General features: G+C 39.6%; 2 protein-coding genes across 4 annotated transcripts in view; one reads left to right on the forward strand and one right to left on the reverse strand.

The window, feature by feature from the left end:
* LOC137617233 (afadin- and alpha-actinin-binding protein B-like) overlaps window positions 1-12500 on the reverse strand; it is a 402814-nt gene that overhangs the window by 206481 nt on the left and 183833 nt on the right. The gene's annotated exons all lie outside the window — the stretch shown is intronic.
* LOC137617004 (beta-1,3-galactosyltransferase 5-like) overlaps window positions 1-12500 on the forward strand; it is a 40806-nt gene that overhangs the window by 26130 nt on the left and 2176 nt on the right. For both annotated transcript variants that reach the window (XM_068346864.1, XM_068346865.1), the window contains one exon: window positions 11383-11514. In XM_068346864.1, coding sequence (XP_068202965.1) covers window positions 11383-11514 — 132 coding nt within the window. The remainder of the gene's footprint in view (window positions 1-11382; window positions 11515-12500) is intronic.

The following is a 12500-nucleotide window of genomic DNA, read 5'->3' on the forward strand; positions in this document are numbered from 1 at the left end:
TCTACTCGTATATATAAAAAGTCAAAACTAGGGTACATTAAAGAATCTCTAAAGCAGTCTTTGGGATATATCTCCGTATGGATGACTCATAGAACATATAATGATACTTGTTGATGAATAATAATGACTAATATTTCTCTTGTAAAATATGTCGAAAGCTCTTTAAGTTGTAAAGCAGTAAAAATAAAGACACCAATATATCAATATACATGAGTATATATGTTTGTACGTGTTGTATATATATATATATATATATATATATATATATATATATATATATATATATATATATATATATATATATATATATATATATATATATATAAATATATATATATATATATATATATATATATATATATATATATATATATATATATATATACATACATATATATATGTGTGTGTACATTAATATTCGGGTCACTAATACATGCTTTTCGTACTTTCAAATGTTGAATTACAAATAGTGTCAAGCGCAGGTGTCTGGGGAACATCAATAAAGCCTCCTAGACCCCCTACCCATCTCCCACATCCCCGTCACAACAGCTAAAAAATAGGCCAGAATAAAAATGGAGTCTCTTGACCCCATAATCGTCCTACACGCGCCTCACCCCCACCCCAACCCCGCGCTCCCAGCAGCTCCAACATGTGGCATGTGGCATCCACCTTGCGTCATCCTCCGGTGCTCTTGCTTCTGGTCTCACCAGTTGTCTTCTTTAAGCTCCATATCTGAATCTGTGACTCGACCTTTATGATTTGCACTGCTCTTTTCTCTCTGTTTCACTTATGGGTAATTGAAGATAGCCTAGACCCTAGTCACTAGGTCTAACATTTATAGGTTAGAGGTATATAGGTATCCAGTAAAATACGTGACTAATAGCGTCTTGGAAAATTATGCCCGACTCTCTAAGTTGAATTTTAGGTTGGTACCTCACATATATATTCTTAAGTGGATGGGTGTGACACAATGGACCAGAACGGGAGAGGTGGGGAAATTTAACCTCAAACACTGAATTTTGCAGTTAAACAGTTAACTACTTTGCATGCAGCCATTCCCACCATCCTGCACTGGGGTTCAACAATTATCAATCAGCTAGGTACTTTGGATGCAGTCATTCTCACCATATTGCACTGAGGTTGAGCCACTCTTGATCAGCTAAGCACTTTAGTTGCAGCCTTTCCCACCATTTTGCACTGAGGTTAAGCAACTCTTAATCCACTAAGTACTGTAGTTGCGGCCATTCCCACCAACTTGCACTGTAGTTGTTCAATTCTTAATCAGCTAAGTACTTTGGTTGCAGCCATTACCACCATCTTGAACTGCAGTTGAGCAATTCTTAATCAGATAACTATTATGGTTGCAGCCATTACCACCATCTAGCACTGGAGTTGAGCAATTCTTAATCAGCTAAGTATTTCAGTTGCAGTCATTCCCACCATATTGCACTGAGGTTGAGCAACTCTTGATCCGATAAGTACTTTAGTTCCAGCCATTCCTACCATCTTGCACTGGAGTTGAGCAATTCTTAATCAGCTAAGTACTTTGGTTGCAGCCTTTCCCACCATCTTGCACTGGGGTTGAGCAACTCTTGATCCGATAAGTACTTTAGTTGCAGCCATTCCTACCATCTTCCACTGGACTTGAGCAATTCTTAATCAGCTAAGTACTTTGGTTGCACCCTTTCCCACCATCTTGCACTGAGGTTGAGCAACTCTTGATCCGATAAGTACTTTAGTTGCAGCCATTCCTACCATCTTGCACTGGAGTTGAGTAATTCTTAATCAGCTAAGTACTTTAGTTGCAGCCTTTCCCACCATCTTGCACTGGGGTTGAGCAACTCTTGATCCGATAAGTACTTTAGTTGCAGCCATTCCTACCATCTTCCACTGGACTTGAGCAATTCTTAATCAGCTAAGTACTTTGGTTGCACCCTTTCCCACCATCTTGCACTGAGGTTGAGCAACTCTTGATCCGATAAGTACTTTAGTTGCAGCCATTCCTACCATCTTGCACTGGAGTTGAGCAATTCTTAATCAGCTAAGTACTTTGGTTGCAGTCTTTCCCACCTTCTTGCACTGAGGTTGAGCAACTCTTGATCCGATAAGTACTTTAGTTGCAGCCATTCCTACCATCTTGCACTGGAGTTGAGCAATTCTTAATCAGCTAAGTACTTTGGTTGCAGCCTTTCCCACCATCTTGCACTGAGGTTGAGCAACTCTTGATCCACTAAGTACTTTAGTTGCAGCCATTCCTACCATCTTGCACTGGACTTGAGCAATTCTTAATCAGCTAAGTACTTTGGTTGCAGCCTTTCCCACCATCTTGCACTGAGGTTGAGCAACTCTTGATCCGATAAGTACTTTAGTTGCAGCCATTCCTACCATCTTCCACTGGACTTGAGCAATTCTTAATCAGCTAAGTACTTTGGTTGCAGCCTTTCCCACCATCTTGCACTAAGGTTGAGCAACTCTTGATCCACTAAGTACTTTAGTTGCAGCCATTCCTACCATCTTGCAATGGAGTTGAGCAATTCTTAATCAGTTAAGTACTTTGGTTGCAGCCTTTCCCACCATCTTGCACTGAGGTTGAGCAACTCTTGATCCGATAAGTACTTTAGTTGCAGCCATTCCTACCATCTTCCACTGGACTTGAGCAATTCTTAATCAGCTAAGTACTTTGGTTGCAGCCTTTCCCACCATCTTGCACTGAGGTTGAGCAACTCTTGATCCACTAAGAACTTTAGTTGCAGCCATTCCTACCATCTTCCACTGGACTTGAGTAATTCTTAATCAGCTAAGTACTTTGGTTGCAGCCTTTCCCACCATCTTGCACTGAGGTTGAGCAATTCTTAATCCGATAGTTACTTTAGTTGCAGTCATTCCCCCCATCTTGCACTGAGGTTGAGCAACTCTTGATCTACTAAGTACTTTAGTTGCAGCCATTCCTAGCATCTTGCACTGAGGTTGAGCAACTCTTGATCCATTAGGTACTTTAGTTGCAGCCATTCCTACCATCTTGCACTGGAGTTGAGCAATTCTTAATCAGCTAAGTACTTTGGTTGCAGCCTTTCCCACCATCTTGCACTGAGGTTGAGCAACTCTTGATCCGATAAGTACTTTAGTTGCAGCCATTCCTACCATCTTGCACTGGAGTTGAGCAATTTTCAATCAGCTAAGTACTTTGGTTGCAGCCTTTCCCACCATCTTGCACTGGGGTTGAGCAACTCTTGATCCGATAAGTGCTTTAGTTGCAGCCATTCCTACCATCTTGCACTGGAGTCGAGCAATTCTTAATCAGCTAAGTACTTTGGTTGCAGCCTTTCCCACCATCTTGCAATGAGGTTGAGCAACTCATGATCCGATAAGTACTTTAGTTGCAGCCATTCCTACCATCTTGCACTGGAGTTGAGCAATTCTTAATCAGCTAAGTACTTTGGTTGCAGCCTTTCCCACCTTCTTGCACTGAGGTTGAGCAACTCTTGATCCGATAAGTGCTTTAGTTGCAGCCATTCCTACCATCTTGCACTGGAGTTGAGCAATTCTTAATCAGCTAAGTACTTTGGTTGAAGCCTTTCCCACCATCTTGCACTGAGGTTGAGCAACTCTTGATCCACTAAGTACTTTAGTTGCAGCCATTCCTACCATCTTGCACTGGAGTTGAGCAATTCTTAATCAGTTAAGTACTTTGGTTGCAGCCTTTCCCACCATCTTGCAATGAGGTTGAGCAAATCTTGATCCGATAAGTACTTTAGTTGCAGCCATTCCTACCATCTTCCACTGGACTTGAGCAATTCTTAATCAGCTAAGTACTTTGGTTGCAGCCTTTCCCACCATCTTGCACTGAGGTTGAGCAACTCTTGATCCACTAAGAACTTTAGTTGCAGCCATTCCTACCATCTTCCACTGGACTTGAGCAATTCTTAATCAGCTAAGTACTTTGGTTGCAGCCTTTCCCACCATCTTGCACTGAGGTTGAGCAACTCTTGATCCACTAAGTACTTTAGTTGCAGCCATTCCTACCATCTTGCACTGGAGTTGAGCAATTCTTAATCAGTTAAGTACTTTGGTTGCAGCCTTTCCCACCATCTTGCACTGAGGTTGAGCAACTCTTGATCCGATAAGTACTTTAGTTGCAGCCATTCCTACCATCTTGCACTGGAGTTGAGCAATTCTTAATCAGCTAAGTACTTTGGTTGCAGCCTTTCCCACCATCTTGCACTGAGGTTGAGCAACTCTTGATCCACTAAGAACTTTAGTTGCAGCCATTCCTACCATCTTCCACTGGACTTGAGTAATTCTTAATCAGCTAAGTACTTTGGTTGCAGCCTTTCCCACCATCTTACACTGAGGTTGAGCAATTCTTAATCCGATAATTACTTTAGTTGCAGTCATTCCCCCCATCTTGCACTGAGGTTGAGCAACTCCTGATCTACTAAGTACTTTAGTTGCAGCCATTCCTAGCATCTTGCACTGGAGTTGAGCAATTTTTAATCAGCTAAGTACTTTGGTTGCAGACTTTCCCACTATCTTGCACTGAGGTTGAGCAACTCTTTATCCAATGAGTACTTTAGTTGCAGCCATTCCTACCATCTTGCACTGGAGTTGAGTAATTCTTAATCACCTAATTACTTTGGTTGCCGCTTTTCCAACCATTTTGCACTGAGGTTGAGCAACTCTTGATCCGATAAGTACTTTAGTTGCAGTCATTCCCACCATCTTGCACTGAGGTTGAGCAACTTTTGATCCACTAAGTACTTTAGTTGCCGCCATTCCCACCATCTTGCACTGGAGTTGAGTAATTCTTAATCACCTAATTACTTTGGTTGCCGCTTTTCCAACCATTTTGCACTGAGGTTGAGCAACTCTTGATCCGATAAGTACTTTAGCTGCAGTCATTCCCCCCATCTTGCACTGAGGTTGAGCAACTCTTGATCCACTAAGTACTTTAGTTGCAGCTATTCCTACTATCTGGCACAGGAGTTGGGAAATTCTTAATCAGCTAAGTACTTTGGTTGCAGCCTTTCCCACCATCTTGCAATGAGGTTGAGTCACTATTAATTAGCTAAGTACTTTAGTTGCAGCCATTCCTACCATCTTGCACTGGAGTTAAGCAATTCTTAATCAGCTAAGTACTTTGGTTGCAGCCTTTCCATCATCTTGCACTAAGGTTGAGCAACTCTTGATCCGATAAGTACTTTAGTTGCAGCCATTCCTACCATCTTGCACTGGAGTTAAGCAATTCTTAATCAGCTAAGTACTTTGGTTGCAGCCTTTCCCATCATCTTGCACTGAGGTTGAGCAACTCTTGATCCGATAAGTACTTTAGTTGCAGCCATTCCTACCATCTTGCACTGGAGTTAAGCAATTCTTAATCAGCTAAGTACTTTGGTTGCAGCCTTTCCCATCATCTTGCACTAAGGTTGAGCAACTCTTGATCCGATAATTACTTTAGTTGCAGCCATTCCTACCATCTTGCATTGGAGTTGAGCAATTCTTAATCAACTAAGTACTTTGGTTGCAGCCTTTCCCACCATCTTGCACTAAGGTTGAGCAACTCTTGATCCGATAAGTACTTTATTTGCAGCCATTCCTACCATCTTCCACTGGAGTTGAGCAATTCTTAATCAGCTAAGTACTTTGGTTGCAGCCTTTCCCATCATCTTGCACTGAGGTTGAGCAACTCTTGATCCACTAAGTACTTTAGTTGCAGCCATTCCTACCATCTTGCACTGGAGTTAAGCAATTCTTAATCATAAGTACTTTAGTTGCAGCCTTTCCCATCATCTTGCAATGAGGTTGAGCAACTCTTGATCCGATAAGTACTTTAGTTGCAGCCATTCCTACCATCTTGCACTGGAGTTAAGCAATTCTTAATCATAAGTACTTTAGTTGCAGCCTTTCCCATCATCTTGCAATGAGGTTGAGCAACTCTTGATCCGATAAGTACTTTAGTTGCAGCCATTCCTACCATCTTGCACTGGAGTTAAGCAATTCTTAATCAGCTAAGTACTTTGGTTGCAGCCTTTCCCATCATCTTGCACTGAGGTTGAGCAACTCTTGATCCGATAAGTACTTTAGTTGCAGCCATTCCTACCATCTTGCACTGGAGTTAAGCAATTCTTAATCAGCTAAGTACTTTGGTTGCAGCCTTTCCCATCATCTTGCACTAAGGTTGAGCAACTCTTGATCCACTAAGTACTTTAGTTGCAACCATTCCTACCATCTTCCACTGGACTTGAGCAATTCTTAATCAGCTAAGTACTTTGGTTGCAGCCTTTCCCACCATCTTGCACTGGAGTTAAGCAATTCTTAATCATAAGTACTTTAGTTGCAGCCTTTCCCATCATCTTGCACTGAGGTTGAGCAACTCTTGATCCGATAAGTACTTTAGTTGCAGCCATTCCTACCATCTTGCACTGGAGTTAAGCAATTCTTAATCAGCTAAGTACTTTGGTTGCAGCCTTTCCCATCATCTTGCACTAAGGTTGAGCAACTCTTGATCCACTAAGTACTTTAGTTGCAACCATTCCTACCATCTTCCACTGGACTTGAGCAATTCTTAATCAGCTAAGTACTTTGGTTGCAGCCTTTCCTACCATCTTGCACTGAGGTTGAGCAACTCTTGATCCGATAAGTACTTTAATTGCAGTCATTCTCACCATCTTGCACTGAGGTTGAGCAACTCTTGATCCACTAAGTACTTTAGTTGCAGCCATCCCTACCATCTTCCACTGGACTTGAGCAATTCTTAATCAGCTAAGTACTTTGGTTGCAGCCTTTCCCATCATCTTGCACTGAGGTTGAGCAACTCTTGATCCGATAAGTACTTTAATTGCAGTCATTCTCACCATCTTGCACTGAGGTTGAGCAACTCTTGATCCACTAAGTACTTTGGTTGCAGCCTTTCCCACCATCTTGCACTGAGGTTGAGCAACTCTTGATCCGATAAGTACTTTAGTTGCAGTCATTCCCACCATCTTGCACTGAGGTTGAGCAACTCTTGATCCACTAAGTACTTTAGGTGCAGCCATTCCTACCATCTTGCACTGGAGTTGAGCAATTCTTAATTAGCTAAGTACTTTGATTGCAGCCTTTCCCACCATCTTGCAATGAGGTTGAGCAACTCTTGATCTGATAAGTACTTTAATTGCAGTCATTCTCACCATCTTGCACTGAGGTTGAGCAACTCTTGATCCACTAAGTACTTTAGTTCCAGCCATTCCTACCATCTTGCACTTGAGTTGAGCAATTCTTAATCAGCTAAGTACTTTGGTTGCAGCCTTTCCCACCATCTTGCACTGAGGTTGAGCAACTTTTGATCCGATAAGTACTTTAGTTGCAGTCATTACCCCCATCTTGCACTGAGGTTGAGCAACTATTGATCCACTAAGTACTTTAGTTGCAACCATTCCTACCATCTTGCACTGGAGTTGAGTAATTCTTAATCAGCTAAGTACTTTAGTTGCAGCCATTCCTACCATCTTGCACTGGAGTTAAGCAATTCTTAATCAGCTAAGTACTTTGGTTGCAGCCTTTCCCATCATCTTGCACTGAGGTTGAGCAACTCTTGATCCGATAAGTAATTTAGTTGCAGCCATTCCTACCATCTTGCACTGGAGTTAAGCAATTCTTAATCAGCTAAGTACTTTGGTTGCAGCCTTTCCCACCATCTTGCACTGAGGTTGAGCAACTTTTGATCCGAGAAGTACTTTAGTTGCAGTCATTCCTACCATCTTGCACTGGAGTTAAGCAATTCTTAATCAGCTAAGTACTTTGGTTGCAGCCTTTCCCATCATCTTGCACAGAGGTTGAGGAACTCTTGATCCACTAAGTACTTAAGGTGGAGCCATTTCTACCATCTTGCACTGGAGTTGAGCAATTATTAATCAGCTAAGTACTTTGGTTGCAGCCTTTCCCACCATCTTGCACTGAGGTTGAGTCACTATTAATTAGCTAAGTACTTTAGTTGCAGTCATTCCCCCCATCTTGCACTGAGGTTGAGCAACTCTTGATCCACTAAGTACTTTAGGTGCAGCCATTCCTACCATCTTCCACTGGACTTGAGCAATTCTTAATCAGCTAAGTACTTTGGTTGCAGCCTTTCCCACCATCTTGCACTGAGGTTGAGCAATTCTTGATCCGATAAGTACTTTAATTGCACCTTATTCTCACCATCTTGCACTGAGGTTGAGCAACTCTTGATCCACTAAGTACTTTAGTTGCAGCCATTCCTACCATCTTCCACTGGACTTGAGCAATTCTTAATCAGCTAAGTACTTTGGTTGCAGCCTTTCCCATCATCTTGCACCGAGGTTGAGCAACTTTTGATCCGATAAGTACTTTAATTGCAGTCATTCTCACCATCTTGCACTGAGGTTGAGCAACTCTTGATCCACTAAGTACTTTGGTTGCAGCCTTTCCCACCATCTTGCACTGAGGTTGAGCAACTCTTGATCCGATAAGTACTTTAGTTGCAGTCATTCCCACCATCTTGCACTGAGGTTGAGCAACTCTTGATCCACTAAGTACTTTAGGTGCAGCCATTCCTACCATCTTGCACTGGAGTTGAGCAATTCTTAATTAGCTAAGTACTTTGGTTGCAGCCTTTCACACCATCTTGCACTGAGGTTGAGCAACTCTTGATCTGATAAGTACTTTAATTGCAGTCATTCTCACCATCTTGCACTGAGGTTGAGCAACTCTTGATCCACTAAGTACTTTAGGTGCAGCCATTCCTACCATCTTGCACTGAGGTTGAGCAACTCTTGATCCACTAAGTACTTTAGGTGCAGCCATTCCTACCATCTTGCACTGAGGTTGAGCAACTTTTGATCCACTAAGTATTTTAGTTGCAGTCATTACCCCCATCTTGCACTGAGGGTTGAGCAACTATTGATCCACTAAGTACTTTAGTTGCAACCATTCCTACTATCTTGCACTGGAGTTGAGTAATTCTTAATCAGCTAAGTACTTCAGTTGCAGCCATTCCTACCATCCTGCACTGAAGTTGAGCCACACCTAATCCGCTTAGTACTTTAGTTGCGGCCATTCCCACCAACTTGCACTGGATATGAGCAATTCCTAATCAGCTAAGTACTTTGGTTGCAGCCATTACCACCATCTTGCAATGGAGTTGAGCAATTCTTAATCAGCAAAGTACTTTAGTTGCAGCAATTCTCACTATCTTGCACTGGAGTTGTGCAATGCTTTATCAGTTAAGTACGTTGATTGCAGCCATTATCACCACCTTGCACTGAAGTTGAGAAACTCTTAATCCGCTAAGTACTTTATTTGCAGCCATTCCCACCATCTTGCGTTGGTGCTGATCAATTCTTAATCAGCTAAGTATTTATTCTCACCATCTTGCACTGGGACTGAGTGATTCTTTCACGGATGGGCCTACCTATGGTAACTGTTTCTAAATTGAGATAAACTGATGACTTCAAAAGAAGTTGAGTCCTTATTCTTTTGGGCAATAATCACCAAAGTCAAAATTTAGTAACACAAAATGATAGGATTCTTTACGGGAAGGGGGCGCAAGCTCGTGTTCTTGCTTGTGGATGAACGGGTGTGGGTGACTTTACATTAAGTTCTCCTTTCAAGGATTTTGCAGCATATTCGGGTTTTACTTGCTTATCCAAGCAACAGTTCAGTCGGATTATGTAATTTTGTAATCGTTTCTCACATCCATCATAATTTATATCTTCATTTAAAAGATTGTCACAATCCCTTCCTGATCGTTCATATCATCATCCATAATAGACGCCCATCATGTGCAACCACTCGATATAGTTACGAACACAGATTTGTCTAGCTTTATTTACAGCTCAATTACTAGTGGAGATCCGAAATGATGAAAACGCTCCTTGTCAGAACAAGGGCTAAATGTTTATATATATATATATATATATATATATATATATATATATATATATATATATATATATATATATATATATATACATCTCTCTCTCTCTCTCTCTCTCTCTCTCTCTCTCTCTCTCTCTCTCTCTCTCTCTCTCTCTCTCTCTATATATATATATATATATATATATATATATATATATATATATATATACATATATGTATATATATATATATATATATATATATATATATACATATATGTATATATATATATATATATATATATATATATACATATATGTATATATATATATATATATATATATATATATATATATATATATATATATATATATATATACTGACCATCCTTTACATTCAGATCTTCTCGGACAGTACCAAATTGTTCGTAATACCAGATTTGCTGTTAATTCTAATCGTCATGTCTTCTCTACTGTGAAGCTCAATACTTCACACTATTCTAGAAGTTTTATTCCAGCTGTTCAAACTTGCGGCAAATGTTTTTATGTTTATGTTTATATATATATATATATATATATATATATATATATATATATATATATATATATATATATATATATATATATATATATGAAAGATTAGTGATTTTCATATAGAATCATTATAAGCTTTATTCTTTGAGTTTGTAAGAAGAAAAGAATATAGGCCACCATCCCAACACCAGACCTACGTGCAGCCGAAAATTCTTTGAGAGATTTATAATTGTCGGGCCCCAGGAACATTGTTTGTGCGTGCAGTGTTACACTTGGGGATCTTTCATATAGAAACTACATAAAGAAACCTATATCAGCCTGTTCAACATAAAAACATTTGCCGCAATTTTCAACAGCTGGAATAAAACTTTTAGAATACTGTACAGTATTGAGCCTCATGGTAGAGAAGACATGACGATTAGAATTAACGGCAAACCTGGTATTACGAACAATTTGGTACTGTCCGAGAAGATCTGAATGTAAAGGGTGGTCAGAATTATGAAAAATCTTATACAACATGCATAATGAACTATTTGAACACAGTAGCAGATATTAATATGTAGATCAGGAATAAGAAATATAAAAGACTGGAAGTTCCTATCCAACAAATTCAGATGAGAATCAGCAGATGAAGACTACACGGGAGAAAAACTCGCAAAACAAGGTAGAATTAAAGAATTAAAACACTTCTTCAGACTAGATAGATCACCGAAAATCTTACAAGACCTTAATAAGCAATTTTTTTGGTCCAATTGAATAAGAAAGAGAGTAAAAGGCTTTAATATCCAGGTAATACACTATAAGGGTGAATGTCACACTGTGTCTGTAGTGAAGTTTGACTCGTTGCAGATAACACCTCTGTTTAGACGTAAGGAATCTACTAAAGCGGAAGTTTTACAGCCCAAATGATTCTTGTACCAATCAGAGGTTAAAATGATAATTACAACAATGAATTGTTCCATGTTTTGATCCTAACAACTGCCTTCTCTTTCCCAAGATTAGACAAAGCACGGAATCTTCTTTGCCTAGAGTCCAGTCTGCGCTGAGACACCCAGCAACTCGCTGCATCTACGGCTATGTGCAACTCCGATCCTGGCCGCATAGAGAAGGGAAGTGGGCAGTATCTAAGGTAAGATACTGTTATTAGTTGTCATTGTAACAAGCAACTTGAGAGTAAATTTTCCAGTAATTGCTCTCACATTCTTATGCAATTTAAGGCTAATAATATTTTTTTTTCTTTTGAGGGTTGACTCCTAATGATGACATCTTTCCGCCTAAACTAACTTGTATTATCTTTATAAATATGCGTATACATTCTTACTATGGGTAACTCAAACTTATTTGTATGTCGATATTAGGATTCTACATTAAACTCAACATTTATTTTGTGGTAAAAACTTTCCCCTTTATCAATCAAAAATAATATGAATAATATATGCATACGGTTAATGGTATGTGTGTATGTCTGTCTGTCTGTATGTATGTATGTATGTATGCATGTATGCATTTATGTATGTATGTATGTAAGTATGTATGTATATATATATATATATATATATATATATATATATATATATATATATATATATATATATATACCCTAGTACTCTCGCAATTTCATGCCGCCTTCATACTTTAAAACATTAAACGACAAATTGGTCTTTAAATGTCGAATTCCTTTACCTAAGAAATAACACTAAAAAGGAGAATTGTGGATAACTGCATCTATCCTTCTCCGGATAGTTGCACTTACCATAATTAATTTCCCTTTGAGTATGCTATCCCCCAGGTCGAATGAATTTAAAGCAGCATAAAATATACTTTTGTGGCTTAGAATATGTATATATCTTCTTTTGACTTTATAGTCCCGCTGAATAGCAGGGTCGCCCGCTCAAGTCAACTTTCTCCATCTATATCATTTCTATTCCTTTCACATTTTCCCCTCATCCACACCTCACCCATATCCCTTCTCACCACATCCATACATTTAATCAGTGGTGGCTGATGTGGTAATGTCCCTGACTGATGAACGCCAGACTGGGGTTAAAGTCCCACTCAAACTCGTTAGTTTCTTTGGTCGCTGCAACCTCACCATCCTTGTGATCTAAGGATGGT

Source organism: Palaemon carinicauda, chromosome 23 (genome assembly GCF_036898095.1).
Source record: "Palaemon carinicauda isolate YSFRI2023 chromosome 23, ASM3689809v2, whole genome shotgun sequence".
Lineage (NCBI taxonomy): Eukaryota > Metazoa > Arthropoda > Malacostraca > Decapoda > Palaemonidae > Palaemon > Palaemon carinicauda.